A 17,859-nucleotide genomic window follows, 5' to 3' on the forward strand; every position below is an offset into this window, starting at 1 on the left:
GTATTAACATAAGCCGAATATGAAATTATATGCCCTCTCATGGTAGCTTTAAAAGCATCCCATATAGTTTCCAATGAGTTCTCATCTGATGAGTTAAGTTGAAAATATTCTTCCATTATTGTCTGAAATTTTTCAGTAAATTTTGTGTCCCCAAACAATGTATTATTGAACCTCCAAATAGCTCTGTTTCCATCTTGTTCCACCAATTCAAACTCTATCCATACTCGACCATGATCTGATAAAATAATTGGATCTATGGAAGCTTTCCTTACCTGTTGTACTAGATTATCTGAAACAAAAATATAATCAATCCTAGAAAATGATTTGTGAACATGTGAACAAAAAGAAAACTCCCGAGCATTAAAGTTTAGAATTCTCCATATATCTTTCAGTGCACAAACTTGAATCAGATTATCCAATCCTAATGATTTTATCATTCTACTAGGTTTTTTAAATCCAATAATGGATCCATAACATCATTAAAATCCCCCACCACCACTAAATTAGTCTCAGCTTGAGGTAGAAAAATATGTTGGAGTGTTTTGAAAAATTCTATTTGATTCGAATTAGGAGCATAAATATTAAAAAGCATCAAAGTATCATTGCCTAAACTCATGTTCACATGTACCCATCTTCCCATATTGTCAGCTGAAATCAAACTAAGTGATGCCATACAATTTTTATTTATTAGTATAGTAACCCCCGCCTTCTTTCCTACAGCAGGAGCATAAAAACAATGTTTGACACAATCACCTTCTAACTTTTTAGATTCTATATCAGATAAATGGGTCTCTTGAATATAATAAATATCTGCATTTTGTTTTTTTAAGAAAATTAAGTGTTTTTTTTCCTTTTTATAGGATGGTTGAGCCCATTGACGCTTAATGAGAATATTTTCAAAACCATTGTGAATTTTTTGTTAATATAGCCCAAATAAGTAAACCCAAATTATTTAAATTAAAGATTTTAGTATATCCAATGCACATCCATAACTCATCCAATGGCACCCCCCTCTCTCTCCCATCTCCCTCACCATAAATAATACGATTGCTTGAAAGCACTCAAATAGACAAGCAATCGACAGCTCCCTCCAGGCAAATGCACTCCATTAATATCTTTAAAGCATACATTAAATTAATTGTATAAATAATCAGACAAAGCATATTTAAATAAACTAAGTGATTAATTAAATCATCAATAGTATATATATAATATAAATATAATAGTATATAATCATTAACTAATTTGAAAGATTCATATATTCTATAAATAAGTAAAATTGGTCATAAATCTAAAAAAATGGAATATTAAAGTATCAGTAAGAGAATATATCAAATCTCATGCTCATTTGTTCTCTCATATAAATCAAATGTATTCTATATAGAAAATTTCAAATGTTAAAAACAAATCATGAACTATTTCATTAATTACCATAAAATTCAAATCAACTAGTAATTCCAGGAAAAGAATACTATAGATCTGGTATTTCATTAAAAAAAATAGCAAGAAATTAAAATAAAAATATTTTATAACTTCACAATATATGTTTAAGTCTCATAACAAAAACCTCCATCCCATATTTGACTTAAATATTTAACATCCTTCTGCAAACTCCTCATAGAGTTATTAAAGACATATCATAAGCGTTCAAGCAGAAAGAATACTTATATGGATTCCAACCTGTTTACTAAGTGTTAAGATAAAATCATAAATCAGAGGAAGAAAATCAAAGGAAGACAAAGTGAATTTATATAAGTTCAAATATTTTTCATTAGGATACATACCATTCGACTCCTACATACTTTATTTGAAGGATGAAAATTAATTTCTCATACCGAAAGCATTTTAAAGGGCGGAAAATCTTATCAGTCAATAACAAAAAATTAGGGCTTTGTATACATAGTCACGTCAGCGGCCACTCCGCTTCAACGGCCCCGAACCCCATACAAAATTAAAGGGCCTCATGGACGCTGACTCGTAAAAGAAGCAGACACCAACCAAAAAAACCCCCAAAACTCCCGCTTTCTGTCAATCCATGCCAGAAAACTAACACTCACCCTAACCAACTTCTGACTTTTTCTTTTTTTTCCCCCTTTTTCTTCCATTCTTCCTTCTCCTTCCCACCAAAGGCAGTGAAACTATTCCCTTTCACTCCTATCTCATCCTGTATCTGGGGATAATTCACTTTAACACATTTTCATAAAAATTAAACCAGAGCAGCCAACAATTCATTCCATTGCTATTATCTCATAGATCTTCCCTCTCAAATATTAGACAAGTTTTTAATAATGTACAATAAACACAAGATCCTCTTCCATCCGAACCTTCACCCGAAGCCAGAGTCACATCTATTCTGCTCTCATTCTTCTCATATCTCTAAAATCCAGGCAGTTTCCCGAGGATTCAAATGAAAACTTTACAAGGTTTCCCTCCGATAGTCCAGCCATGCCCCTTCAAACACAGGCAATCAGTTTCCATTTTCCCACATAAGAATTGTTGCAAAGTAGCGAATCCATCCAAGTTATAAGCAAATTTGGTGAATCCAACCAGTTATCTGAATGAGCATATATAGGTTGAGGCAGAGAGAATTCCATTGAATAAGTTCAAAACCAATCTTCTTCCTCAGGAGCTGCCGCCATTAACAAACGAAGCAGACAAAAAACTTATCTTCCCCCACAGGAAATGGTGAAGAGGGGTGGCACTAACCATTTTCAACCAATAATGCCAGGTTTAAAGAGTAAACATGGAACCAAGTGACCAACTGTCATTCCAATATCTGACAGTGGTAGACTTCAACTTTTCATAGAATATCACATTGATCTTCTTTTTTCCCATTCTTCAAAAACCTCTTTATCCTTTTTCTTTTCTTTTCCTTTTTCCCCACACTAGAAGTTGTAGAATTGTATTATTAAAGCATTTTATATAGTTTATAAAAATGCAAACCGCATCAGCAAATTACCAATTACTATTTATTCCATGGGTTCTGATTGTTGCTGAGAGATGAATTCCTTTAATTTTTTAGGATCATCATATTGAGATGTTTTGGTTTTATATGTTATCTTCATGATTGCAGGGTAGAAAAGCCCATATTGTATTCCAAGCAGTTTTTGTTGAGGTCTTAGATTTAAAAATTCCTTCCTCAAATTCGCTGTCTTTTTTGCAAAATCAGGAACTAATAGGATTTTTGACTCTTTATATGTTATATTTTTGTTTTGCTTTGCAAATTGTAATATCTCCTTGGCCTGTTGAAAACGTAAAACAATGGTCTAGGGGCAGAAGAACAGTTGAACCGTTTACTTGGAATTCTGTGGACCCTCTCTATTTCAAATGAAAGCTTAGAGGAGAGTGGGACCAATTTGGGAATAAAATGTTGTAAAAAGGCAATTACTGTATATCTTTCCCTTCTGAATTTTCCGGTAATCCTAAAAGTCTAATGTTCCTTCTCCTAGATCTGTTTTCAAGACCTAAAAGCTGATTTGATAGTTCTTTTTTTTTTTTTTTTTTTATAAATTTATTCATTTCTTACAACTTATAACAATTCCATGAAAATAAATAATCAAGGAAAATACATCAAAATAAAAGAAAATCTAATTCAAGTCCACATTATATGAGGGCTGCTTGTTCTACTGGCATCACCAAATCATAAGTAAAAATTTAACAGGAAATTATTCAATAATCTTCAGATCAGGCAGGAGAAAAACTTCTATATTTCACTCAACCTCAATCTCTGAAATAGTTTCAGGCAAAATATTTACTATACTAAGATAGAATCCTTCATACAAGATAATCTTTATTATATTCCTAGTGGAGTAAAAGTGACTTCAGAAGAGGGGGATAAGGATCAATTAGTGTCTCCTGACAGTTTAAATATTTCTCAATTCTTGGAATCATCGAAGGATTTTATAGCCAAAAGAGCAACATTGTTGGTCACTTTCAAAACTGACATAGAAAAACAGGACATTTTTAAATTATATTTTATAAATAAGAGTGCCTTGTTTTGTGGTCAACAGATAAACATCTTTCCAGATGTCTCCAAACAAACACAATATAGGAGGAAACAATTTCTACAACTCAAAACTCGTGTCTTGGGTGTAGGAGCTTCTTTTTTCCTTAAATTCCCATGCAAATGTTTGGTGACTTATCAAAATGTTAGATATGTTTTTGTAGATCCAGCTCATTTAGAGAATTTTCTTCAAGATTTGATAGTTCTTGCATTTCCTTGTGATTCTGTTTGCACTGAATCATAGCCGATTCTGCTTTTCCCATTCTTCCATCTAGATTTTCTAAACGAGCATTTGTTACCTCGATCTTTTTGGCTAAATTAGCAACTTTTTCTATCACTGTCTCCAGCTTCTCTGAATTCCATGCGGTAGCAGTTTAATACAACAAAATTCCTCCATGAATTCATCTTTTTCTGTCGGCTCAACTGGCAAGGGAACTTTACACGGCGTCAGCTGTTCTTACTTACTTCTCTTTGATTTGTTCCCAGCGAACGCTGTTTCTAAATTAATTTGCTTAGTTGAGGCCATAATAGATCATGAATGACCAATCTGGCAGTAGACTTGAATTTTTGAACCGATAAGAAATTAAAGTTATGCCTGGAGGAGTGGAGCTAGTTAATCACCCAGCCATCTTCTAGCGCAGTCAAGCCACGCTCCCCCCAGGCAGAGATTTTTGATGAAGAGGCTAATGATAAGGTTAATTCTGGGTTTGTGCAGGATAGTGAAATGGCGGATAATGACATTATCTATGATATGGTAATAGAATGTTCTGATTTGCCCAGCTCTGAAGGTATGGACATAGGCTGAGAGCCATTGCTAATAAAGGAGCTGGAAGGAAAAGTAAAGTCTGCCCAAGTTTATTGAAAATGTTGAGGTTTTGTTTTGAACTTTAAATACAAGCTACAGGTAGTCATTTTGTTGGGATCTGGGGAGGGGATCTTTCCAAGCTGATTCATAGAGGGAAAATTATTTGGAGAGGATCCCACCCTTGGGGCATTAAGCCTAACCCCAAGGGAGTTTTGCCTGGCAGAAGTGAGAAGCCTCTGACAAGCTCCTAAATAATTGACATCAAGGACAATGCAAACGAACAATGTATTACCCAAAAGCTGACAATATTTTATTTAAGCAGAATATGACAATGTAATAGCACAAAATGTATTTAACAAAGGGTAGTGTTCATTTGATATACATTGGAGGGATTGGTACAGGTTAGTGCCAAGGCAAAAGAATATCTAGCTGTAAGTAATCATCCCTACCTTACACAAAGGCATTCATCAATTTTTATAACCTTCTCTCATGGCTACACCCTTTACTCTTATGCCAATCAAACCTCATATTGCAAATTTGCTCCTATCTACCATATCCTATCATTTCCTGGTAACCATAGCTGTGTTTATGTATAAATGACCAATCCGTACACAAGTCCACAGTTTTTTCTGTAGGTCTGTCTTTTCTTTGTTTGGCAATTTAAAGTTGTTGTTTTTTGTGTTAGCTGGTGTCAGGTCCAGCCTAGCTAAAAAGTTCAGTACATTCATAAGGCCTGATGCCTATATCTTTACATCCAGTTGTTTTGCTTGTGCCTCTCTGTAACGGGACCATATATCTTCTTGCTCACATGATTCATGTTCAAATCCATGACAAGCCTTTGTTCTTCCAGAAAAGTTTGGTGTCATGCAGGCCTCAGCTTGCTTCTTTAATACATGAAACTTAAGCAGATTGAAAATGAAATGCAGGGCAGACTTGCATATAGAGTCTTGATATCAGTAAGTTAATTATAGTTCCACTTCATGTGGGACGGAGGGACCTTGGGGTGGCCAAAGCGCCTTTCCTCAGAAGAAAAACTTTTGTTTTGTTGGAAAAAGGCTTTTATATTTTGTCATATATTTGGACAGCAATTGTTTTGTTTTGGATTGTGAATGCTGGACTTAAGCTCAAAGTGATACAAACCTTAGCATTTTATTTGACACTTGTTTATACTGGTGAAACAATAAACAGTACCCATGAAAATTGCACCCAAAGTTTTGAACTCTTTTATTTTGATACCAAAACAACCTCGCAAACCGCTCGGCCGAGGTTTGTGTGCATGGGTTAGGTCACTTGCTGAGCCCAGCTTGGCCATGCCCGGTCACAACAGGCAGTCAGTTTACCCAAAGCTATGGGTAGATCTCATTCAATGGGTATGAGAAGTTGTATGTTATTGGTATGGATATAGAATTTTGAGTCCATTGAATGAAGCAGTTCAGCCAAAGGCTTAAGGTGGATATTAAATCAGATGGAAGAGAGTATGGACCCCTGTGGTACCCCTCAGTTCACTGTCCAAGGTAATGATGTGTTGTTGCTGAACAAAACTCATTGTTGTCTCTTTGACAAATAGGTTTTGAGCTATGTACTGTAAGTACTGTGCTACAAATACAAGACTGGCAAAAAAAGGTAAGAATGATATTATGATTCACAGTGTTAAAGGTTAATGTCCTGTAATGATCCCTGTGCAGATTATCAAGAAGAGACAGAAGAACTATCTCTGTTCTATACCCAGGTCTGAAGCCAGAATGACATCCTGGTCTAGATATTTACATTCAATTAACCGGTTATTGAGTTGAATGCAAACTGTCCATTCTATGTTTTGTCAGGAAACACATGTTAGGGACTGGTTAGTAGTTTTTGAGCTTGTCCTCAACAAGGAAGCTCTTTATCATCAGGAGGTGTACCACAGGTCTTTTTTTGTGTTGTTGGCTGCTGCCCTTCTCCAAACAAGGAGTGAACAATTTAATTGGCCCCTTCAACGAGGCCAATACTGACTTGTACTATTTTTGCTGGACAGCGGGCAGGTTGTAGGCCATAGGCCTTTCAGGGGGATTTCAAAAGCTTCCTCTGTGAACTGGTTGAATGAGTCTCAGATGGTTCTGCATCTTTCTTTTCCATTTCTAAAATCTGATTTGATTTTTTAGCTGCCACCACACACTGAGCTCTGGATTTCAATGTATCCTCAGTGATGATATCTAGGTCCTTTCCATGGGACGAAGTGTGAAGTTATAAAATTTGCAGATGACACCAAACTCTGCAGCAGAGTTAGGACCACAGAGGAGTGCAAAGACGTGCAAAGGGACCTAAGCAAACTGGAAGAGTGGGCAAATAAATGGCAAATGCGCTTTAACATAGAGAAATTCAAGGTCATGCATATAGGGAAAAGGAACCCGATGTTCAGCTACAAAATGGGGGGAGCATTGCTGGGGGAAAGTAATCTTGAAAAAGACTTGGGTGTGCTGGTGGATACAACAATGAAATCATCGGCACAATGTGCAGCGACCTCAAAGAAAGCAAACAGAATGCTGGGCATCATTAAGAAGGGTATCACAACCAGGACGAAGGAAGTCATCATGCCGATGTATCGTGCGATGGTGCGCCCACATCTGGAATACTGTGTCCAATATTGGTCACCGTACCTCAAGAAAGACATGGCGATACTTGAAAGGGTCCAGAGAAGAGCGACGAAAATGATAAAAGGTATGGAAGACTGTTCATATGCTGACAGGCTGGACAAGCTGGGGCTCTTCTCCCTGGAGAAGAGGAGACTTAGAGGAGACATGATAGAAACTTTCAAGATCATGAAGGGCATAGAGAAGGTAGACAAGGATAGGTTCTTAAGACCACGGGGAACAACAAGTACGAGAGGGCACTCGAAGAAACTGGAAGGGGACAGGTTTAGAACCAATGCCAGGAGGTTTTTCTTCACTCAGAGGGTTGTGTACACATGGAACGAGCTCCCGGAGGAGGTGATCGGGCAGAGTACACTACGGGGATTCATAGAGGGGTTGGATAGATTCCTGAAGGATAGGGGGATTGAGAGGTACAGAGAGAGGTAGATAGGGTATAGAAAGAGTATAGATAGAAAAATAAGGGGGCTATAGGGCTAAATCAAGAAAACCTGACAGATCATGGACCTGATGGGCCGCCGCGGGTGCGGACTGTTGGGCGCGATGGACCTCTGGTCTGACCCAGCGGAGGCAACTTCTTATGTTCTTATGGGTGGTGACTTCTAACATGGAACCCTGCACTTGATTATATTTAACCTCATCTACCCGAACACTAATCTCTGTTTTCAAGAGAAAGGAGCCTTGAAAATGAAACCAAGTGGTGCAACCAGTAGGAAGAAATATCAGCCCATCTTCCTGCCTACTGTTTCCACTTGAAATGTCCCTATTTCCCTTTACTTCAAATGCAATCACTCTCAAAAAGTTGTCTCAAACTCAAACCTTTTGCAGGACCACATTTTGGATTTGTAGGTACTTGGAGGGCCGCAGAAAAAATAGTTAACGTCTTATTAAAGAAATGACAATTTTGAATGAGGTAAAACTCTATATAGTTTATAAATCTTCCCCCCCCCCAACGAAGGCCTGCATGTTCCCCTCTTCTTTGCAGTATCCTCCAGCTTCCTCCTTGGGCTCCCAGTCTTAGTTTCAGCTAATTACCGGAGCCTGCAGAGAGGATCGCTGGTGTTGTAGTGTTCCTTGCAGACTTCCATCGGCCTCCACAGCATGTTCTCTCTGTTGTGGTCCTGCCCCTCCTCTGATGTCAGGGGCAGAATCGCGGCAGCGGGAACGTGCTCCTGAGGACAACGGCAGTCTGCAAAGATTGCTACAGCACTAGCAATCCTCTCTGCAGGCTGTGGTAATAATCTGAAGATAAGAGTGGGAGACCGGGGGGGAATCCAGAAGAAGCTGCAAAGAGTGGTCAGCACTAGTACAGACCATGGGCCGCAAAATAGTACCTGGCGGGCCGCATTTAGCCCACAGGCCAACACTTTCAGATTACTGATCTAAAATAAATATACATACTTTTTAATGACTGGATTGAAGAATATTTACAGCTTGAAAAATTTACTGACTGTTCCCACTTTGTATTCTTCCAGAGGCTCCAAAGAAAAGCCAATACCATATAATGTTGTCTTGATTAACTTGCAAAGCAATACTACAATAAAATCATTCTACATTCAAATACATTTAAGTACCTCCCTGGATTTGTGAGGGAGGGTGGGAGGAAGAGAGTTGGCCTAATGTGAGGCTGTCTATGTGTAAGTGACTAAATATTCCAAAAGGGGGGCATGCAATATCAGGTATATTATACATTCCTTTATAAAATGATCTTCATAAAGAGCAATTTTATAAAGGAGAGACTAACAGGAGCCTAGACACAAGCACCCTCCTGCAAACTATGTGCTATTAAATCCTATGACCTATGTGATATAAATTGTTCTTCAGAGAGATGAAAAATGATTATATATTAATTATTTTATATTGTCCTGATAGGTCAGTTATATCTCACAGAATCTTTATATGAGTGACCCTGTTCAGTATCCTTATTTTTACCGGACTATCCCCAGTGAGTTGCATCTCTGTGCTGCGATAGGCAAGCTACTGAAGTATTTTGGCTGGAAATGGGTCAATATCATATCAACCAATGACGAAAGCAGTGTGAGAGCTATCGAGATCATGAAAGAAGGGATTGAACGGAATGGTGGCTGCATCGCATTACATCAAAGCTGTCCTCACCAGAGCATTTGCTCAGTTTTAGAATTACAGAAATTTTTTAGAGCAATTAAACAATCATCTGCTGTGAACATTTACTACTTTAATAAAAATGGTGCATTTTCTCTACATGATCTATGGAATCTTCAAGCAAATGTGAAAAGTGGCGTGGTTTTTATCACTATAGCTGAGGTAGAAAAAAAAGACAATCTAAAACACTTTAACATAAGCAACAAGTTCTTTATATTCAAACCATATAAGAAAGCTATGCCACATTTTTATAAATTTATCCGTGAGATGACACCTGTCAGGCTGGCAAATGATGTCAATAGTAAATTTTGGTGGAAGGTCCTGTGTGACAGCCGATGCCCAAAGAAGATCAGAAGAGACTGCAACGCTACATTTAAGAAAGTTGTCATAGCTCACTGTCTCGGCACATTCCTTGGGAGCAGCTACAGTGTGTATAATGCTGTGTATGCCGTGGCACACGCACTGCATAACATGATCATGTCTGGCTCAAGAAATGGCATTACATGGACCAGAGAAAATATGGACGTTTTGGACTCTTTGCCATGGAAGGTAAGGACCTGAATTCAGGACAAGATTAGTTCATTGAGGGCCCCTAGGCACACAGGTCCACTGGGCCCTCTGCCTCCCTATCATGCCCCCTGCCCCATTTTCTTATTTACTTCTTTATTTCCACTTTATTTCTTTTATTTTAAAATTCAAAACAAACAACAAAGATTACCATAACCAGTGTACAGTTTTTCTTCTATGCAACCTCCAAAGATCTCTGACCAAATCCCCCCTTCCTTCCTAGAGGAAGAGATCTGCAGCTGGCAGGGCTTTGGGAAGCCCACCAATTTATATTTTGCATTTGGGTAGGAGGCAAGGGGCATGGCGGAAAGAAAATTTGGTGCCTGTCATTTTATTGGACTAATACATTTCTCAATTAGCTTTCAGAGATTAAAACCTTTTTCTTCAGGTCAATAAACTATACTGCTTTTACAGTATCCCTGTTCTGACCCAGGAAAGGAGTTATGGTCTTTGAATTAGTAAAATATGTATTAAAATTAGTCCAATAAACAGGATCACCTTATTTCCATTTTCTATTAATAAACTATTATCAACACAGCTACAATAATACTTTATCCTAAAGCAAAAATAAATATATAAAACAAATATAATTTTTTTTTCTACCTTTGTCATCTTTCTGCATTCCTCATCATTTTCTTCCTTCCATCCACTATCTGCCCTCTCTCTGCCTCTTCCATATGCCATCTGATCTTTTTGTATGCCTCTTCCTAAAACTGTCTGCCTCTCCCTTCCATCTCTCCCTCCCACTAACAAGATTTTAGCATCTCTCTCTCTCTCTCTCCCCTCCTTTCCTTTCCTCAGATATGGTATCTGTCTCTTTCCTCCTTTCCTCCTCCCAGGTCTGGTATCTTTCTCCTTCACTTCTCTCTCCATGGTCTGGTATCTCTTTTCCTTCGTAATAAATAGCCTACTCTATAAAAGAAGGGTCATAACATATAAACTGGAAGAAAGAGACGTACTCTCATTTCATGGAACTGTCTTGAATCTATGGGCTTTCAAGTTTGCACCACTTAATTAATACTGGTTAGAAGTACCAATGTTTTCAGAAAATTTAATAGATAGCAGAGGGTGGCAATCGGTTTATGGGAACTTTTTGACAAAAAGTCAGAAGTTCACCAGGGTTGGTCAAACATACAGCACCCTAAAGTGCCTGCAAGGTTACCCACAAAAATATAACGCCATCCTCTAGCTCTAGCTCAATAAGCTTTTTTTGTATACAGTCCTCCCCCATGAATTCACGGTCGGTGGTTCGCGGTCCCGATCATTTGCAGTATTTTCCGACCATGTACCGCCTACCAGAAGAGGACAGCTGGAGAGGCAGGATAGGGCAGCCGGAGCGCCAGCGAATGAAGGAAATCATTCGCTGTGTGCTGACTGCCTCTTCCTGTACTAAAGTCGGGCCTCACCAATCAGGAGCTGCTTTGACACGCACCTCCTGATTGGTAAGGCCCGACTTTAGTACAGGAAGAAGCAGTCGGAGCATACAGCGAATGATTTCCTTCACTCACCGGTGCTCTGGCTGCTCTTTCCTGCTCTCCCTCTGCCCTCTCCATTCTCCCCCATGAAAAACCATATTTGCGGTTTTTCAAGTTTCATGGGGGTTCCAATATCAGGAAGTACTGTATATATAAAACTCTAATAAATATGAATTCAGAAGTGCAAAAATTGGTAATAGCTATAATAAAATGCCCAAAGTGTCAAGTGCAAAATCACAACATTCCAGAATTTCAAAAAGCAAAGAAAAGTGCAAAAATCATTACTGATGAGTCTTGTGAAAGCAAGAAGTCACATATGTCCAACAAACTTATATTGTGTAACTGGATAAGACTTCTCAGAATACAAATAATCAAAATATATGTCTGGCTTATAAAGTAAGTAAAGTGTTCACATACACTCAGAATTGTGAAATTTGACCAAGAGCGTTAGCTCCTATAGCCAAACCCAATGCCCCATCACTGTGTATGACTTATTTTGAAAAAGAACTTGAAAGAACATACTGTTCAAATGCTCAACTAATATTCAATGGCAAAAGCGAGAAAGACGTTCCCACTTAGCTTTCAACTGTGTCGGCTGACACAGTTGAAAGCTAAGTGGGACCTGCTGACACAGTTGAAAGCTAAGTGGGAACTTCTTTCTCTTCTTTGCCATTGAAAATTAGTTGAGCATTTGAACAGTATAATCTTTTTCAAGCTCTTTTCCAAAATAAGTCATACACAGTGATGGGGTGGTGGGTTTGGCTATAGGAGCTAACGCTCTTGGTCAAATTTCACAATTCTGAGTGTATGTGAACACTTTACTTACTTTATAAGCCAGACATATATTTTGCTTATTTGTATTCTGAGAAGTCTTATCCAGTTACACAGTATTACTTTCACTTCTTTGCCCTTTAAGCTACGACAACACACACCCACTACTAAATTCAGTGTGACTTAGTCAACAAACTTAAACTACCATCTACAAGGACTTATCTCAGAAGCTGCAAACATCCTCTCTCCCCTGGCAATTGGAAGCTCCTCTCCTTCAGCGAGGAATCCAACACCTCCCTAGCATGGCCCTTCCTCTCCTCCCCCCAAAGTCAGAGAGAAAGGGTCCCTCCTCATTCACATGCTACAGACCCTCTGAGCCCAGGGCCCCCATCTCTGAGATTAGAGGCAGGAAAGAGAGTGAAAGGAGCTAAGACTCTATCGGGGCCCCCCTCATCGCCTTTTCAGAATTAGTGGTCCAGTGTGTATCCCACGCTGAAATCCTCCTGAAGATTGTAAATGTTGTAGCCAGCGGCACACCCGGGTCGGCATGCAGGAATGAGTTTTTATTGCTGCCGGCCAGCCCTCCACTGCTCCTTGATAGGCTGCCGCAAGTTCTCACAGGATTTGCAGTTCTCGCGGCAGCCTATCAAGGAGTGGTGCAGAGCAGGCTGGCAGCACGAAAGCTCGCTCCTGCATGCCGGCCTGGGTGTGCTGCTGGCTACTACCTTTACAAAGGAGGATTTCCCTGGACCACCAGGGAACAGGTACACGAGGGAGGGAAGGAGGGAGGGTAGTAATTATTAGTGTTGGCTGGGGCAGGAGACGGTAGGGATCCCTCCTGTCCCGGCCTACCATTAGGTAGTTTAAGTTAAGGGGAAGGGTTAATCTGCTGGCTGGGTAAGAAGGGACAATCAAGCCATTGTGACATCACTGATGAGTTGGCTCTTTTTAGGGGGAAGAGGGTACAAAGGAGGAAGGTGGGACAGTGTTCAGAGCCTGGCAGGTAGGGGGGCTTGGTTCACAGCCTGGTAGGGAATGGGACTGAGTGCAGGGCAGGGAGGGAGGGGGGCTGAGTGCAGAACCTAGCAGGGCAGGACACTTGAATATTAAGCCACCTGACTTATATTCGAGTCAACCATTTTTCCTCCTTTTTGGGGGGAAAATGGGGATCTCAACTTATATTCGGATCAACTTATATTTCAGTATATACGATATATAGGTTTTGTTTCTTTTTTTGTCACATGCCCAGCAATAACCCCAGTAGCACAGGTTAAACAGCTCCTGACTCTGCTCTTGCCCTATCAAATTATATACTTCCTCACCCTTTGATCATGCAGTAGTAGCCAACAGATCTATCACTTTAGTTATTTGTTTGAACTGCAATGAGCACCACTGTAATTAGATATTCATTGAATGTGTTTAACTAATACCAATCGATCCAATTCTTTGTCTTATATACCGGGTCATTCCCAGAAAGGGACTCGATCCGGTTCACAAAATTAACCAAAGAGGTAAAGGAGACAATGATAGGACAAAATTAATCTATTACAATCCCTTATTTATCATTTAAGAATTTCTTAAAAAGATACGTCTTCAAACTCATTCTAAAAAGTGTCAAAGAAGAGAGAAGTCTAATTTCTGAAGGAAGATCATTCCAGATTTTTACCAAATCAAATGCCATAGAGTGTGAGCCTACCTAAGGTTTATATACCCCTAGTGGAAGGGAATACTAATTTAAATTTATGTATTAGATTGGGCAAGGGTGAGTAGTGGAGCTAGGAATATATTAAAGAGAAGGGGAGAAAGAATTGAACCTTGGGGCACTCATAGTTTTGGTAGATAGTGGATCTTTCTTTGAATTCTCAACAACCCCTTTCATCTAGAGCAGGGTTCTCAAAGTCCCTCCTCAAGGGCTGCAATCTAGTTGGGTTTTCAGGATTTCCCCAATGAATATGCATGAGATCTATGTGCATGCACTGCTTTCAATGCATATTCATAGGGGAAATCCTGAAAACCCGACTGGATTGCGGCCCTCAAGAAGGGACATTGAGATCCCTGATCTAGATGAAAGGGGTTGTTGAGAATTCAAAGAAAGATCCACTATCTACCAAAACTATGAGTGCCCCAAGGTTCAATTCTTTCTCCCCTTCTCTTTAATATATTCCTAGCTCCACTACTCACCCTAGCCCAATCTATAGGTTTTAATGTATATACTTATGCTGATGATATTCAATTACTTCATCCCATAAATCCTACATCCCCTGAAGTCATAACAGAAATTAATCAAAAACTCAATAAAATCAGCCTTTGGCTTCGGCATAACAAACTATCATTGAACATTCTTAAAACTACTAGTGTTCTTTTCTCAATTTCCCCAGTTGACCATCTATGTCAGTATTGACTCCTCCCCAATTCAAATGGATAACAAAGTCATTCTAGACAGGGATCTTACTTTCCATCAACAAATTAGTGCAGACATGCAGTGGCATACCAAGGGTGGGGAGGCGGTCCGCCCCGGGTGCAGCCTTAGGGAGGTGCACAGCCGGCCCAGTCCCTATCGCGCTCCCTCCCTCCTTACTGCCGCCCTTCTTACTTAAGGTGACCGACTGTCCCGTTGTCCCTACCCACCGCTTCGGGATGCCAAAATGTCCTGTTGTCAGGGACAGCATCCCGAAGCTGTGCGAGGGCACAAGGGATCGGCGTTTGCCTCCCCTCCCACGCAAAACCTGCCTCCCTCCTTCCCTCCCTATAGCGCTGAAATGGTCAGGGGGGGCCATCAGGTCCAGAATCACCCTCCCTATTCTCAGGGCCGGCATTAGGGGATGGCAAGGGAGCCCTGCGATCCAGGCAGCTCTCTTAGCTGCCATCATCCCTGCCTTCGGCTGTGCCGGTAAAGCTAAATTGGACGGTAAAAGCAAAGAGAGACACCGCGGGACTTTTCCACTTGTCTGCATCGCTCGAAGTTCTGCCGCTCTCGATCCCGCCTTCTCTGAAGTGACTTCCTGTTTTTGAGGGGCGGGATCGAGAGCGGCAGAACTTCGAGCGATGCAGGCAAGTGGAAAAATCCCGCGGCATCTCTCTTTGCTTTTACCGTCCAGTTTAGCTTTACCGGCGCAGCCGATGGCAGGGTTGATGGCAGCTAAGAGAGCAGCCTGGATCGCGGGGCCTCCGTGCCATCCCCTAATGCCGGCCCTGAGAATAGGGAGGGTGATTCCGGACCTGGCAGCCCCCCTGACCATTTCGGTGGTATAGGGAAGGAAGGAGGGAGGCAGGCTTTAGCACGGGAGGGGAAGCGATCGCCGATTACCGGCACAGCCGAAGGCAGGGCTGATGGCAGCTAAGAATCGCCTCCAGTCTTGCAGCAGCACTGGAACACTCTGAAGGACTTCTATACCATTCAGGCCTATTAAGTTGGGGAAAAGAGAGGAGGTACTGAAATGAGATGTGGGAAGATGGTGGGTTGGCTGGCTCAGGAAAGGGAAGAAAGCTGCTAAATCAGATAAGGAAGAAAAAAAGGAACACAGGAAGATGCTGGACATGGAGGTTGTAGAGTGAAGGGAAAAAACAGACATGATTTGAGTAGCAAGACAGGTGGGAGATACTGGACACAGGGTGGATGTAATAAGAAGAAAAGGAGGTTCTGGATATTAGAGTAGTAGGTAGATAGGGGGAATGCTGACACAGAAGGAGGGAGAAGGAAAAGGGAGAGGAACAAGAGATGCCAAGTCCATGGGAGGGAAGGAAAGGAAAGGAGATACCAGACCATGGAGGGGGAGGGAGAGATGTCAGGGCATGGGGGGTGGGGAAGGAGACAGATGCCAGACCATGGGAAAGGAAGGAAGGAGGGAGGGAGGGAGAGAAAGGAAGGAGAGGAGATGCCAGATAATGGAGGGAGAGGGGGAGTTGGAAGGAGAGGAGAAATATGCCAGGGCATGGGGGAGAGACAGGAAACAAATGCCAGACCAGAGGGAGAAGAGGTACCAGAGCATGGAGAGGAAGAGATGCCAGGGCATGGGGGAGGGAAGGAGATAGAGATGCCAGACCATGGGGTGGAGTGGGAAGGAAGGAAAGGAGAAGAGAGAGATTCCAGAGCATAAAGAGACAGAAAAATGGAGAGGGGGTGAAGCTGAAATGAATCATGTACAAAGGAGACAGTTTATGGAAGGAGCATAGAAAGAGGGTAGTTACCATATGGAAGAGAGAGTGGGCAGGGACACTGGATGGAAAGGGCAGAAAGGGTAGAGAATGGAAGGGGTGAGACAGAAGGTGAACAGTAGATGGAAGGGGTAGAGAGAGGGGGACAGACACTGAATGAAAGTATGGGAGAGAAGGGGGCAGACTGAATGGAAGTGGAGGGAGAGGGGGAGCAGATGCTGGAAGGAAGTGGGGAGGAGAAATAAAAAAAGGTACATGCTGGATTGAGGAAAGAGGATAGAGTTAGATACTGGAAGAGTTGAGGGAAAGAGGTGGCGAGCTTTAGGTAGACAGTAAAAAAGGAAATTGATGAAAGGGTAGTAAGAACGTAATCTAGATGGATGCAGAAAATAAATTGAAAAGGAAAATGAGGGAAGAAAGGGATCTCAGAAGAGAAGATTGGGAGAGGAGAGAGATGCCAGACCAATGGGGGTGAAAGGAGAAATGGAAGGGGAAGGCATACAGTTTCTGGAAGGGGCATAGAAGGAGAGAAGATGCCATATAGGGGCAGAGAGATGACAGACAGTGGATGGAAGGAAGAGATTAACAAGAAGATGAGGAAAGCAGAAACCAGAGAAGACAAAGGTAGAACAAAAATTTTCTATTTATTTATTGCTTTAGGAGACATGTGTCACTGCTTCTATGGTGTTGCATTGTTTGAAGTCCAGCTTCTTGCTGGTTCAATTTAACCTTTGTCTATGTATTTCTATTTTATCCCCCCTTTTATAAAACTGTGGAGCGTTTTTTAGCGCCAGCCGTGGTGGTAGCAGCTCTGATGCTCAGAATTCCATGAACGTCAGAGCTGTTACCACCGTGGCTAAAATCTACACTTAAGTTTTGTAAAAGGGGAAGGGGTTAGTTTGTGATGACATTTCATACTAAGAGAAAGTGTTTTCTGTGTTCTGTGTTTTCGAAAGACATGGTTTTCTGTTAGGATTGACGGTGTAGGATTAATCTGTACTAGTCTGGCTTGTTTAGTTTTACAATGTTGTATTGCAGTATGTAGGATGCTGCCTTTTCCTAGGTACTCATGTGTGACATGTGGCTTGTTACTAAACATCATGTTTTTCATACAGATGGGAGGGTGCCAAAAAATGATGGGCCCCGGGTGTTACATATGCTAGGTACTTAAAAACACAGATGTATTGAAAAACCAATGTATGTAAACCAACACTTTCAATTGGCGACTGCTGTGATAATAGGACATAAGAAAATATCCAGTCTCTGATTTAACCCAATTGGTTCTTCGCTGTTTAAAAGGTGGATCCAGAACTGTTCAGCACGTAACAACTGGGT

At 40.9% G+C, this 17,859-nt stretch overlaps 1 protein-coding gene across 1 annotated transcript in view; it reads left to right on the plus strand.

The window, feature by feature from the left end:
• Window positions 1-4,727: 4,727 nt before the first annotated feature.
• LOC117368559 (vomeronasal type-2 receptor 116-like) overlaps window positions 4,728-17,859 on the plus strand; it is a 31,214-nt gene continuing 18,082 nt past the window's right edge. Inside the window, exons 1-3 of the mRNA XM_033962291.1 lie at window positions 4,728-4,791; window positions 6,376-6,431; window positions 9,308-10,105. Coding sequence (XP_033818182.1) covers window positions 4,728-4,791; window positions 6,376-6,431; window positions 9,308-10,105 — 918 coding nt within the window. The remainder of the gene's footprint in view (window positions 4,792-6,375; window positions 6,432-9,307; window positions 10,106-17,859) is intronic.

Source organism: Geotrypetes seraphini, chromosome 10, assembly GCF_902459505.1.
Source record: "Geotrypetes seraphini chromosome 10, aGeoSer1.1, whole genome shotgun sequence".
NCBI lineage: Eukaryota > Metazoa > Chordata > Amphibia > Gymnophiona > Dermophiidae > Geotrypetes > Geotrypetes seraphini.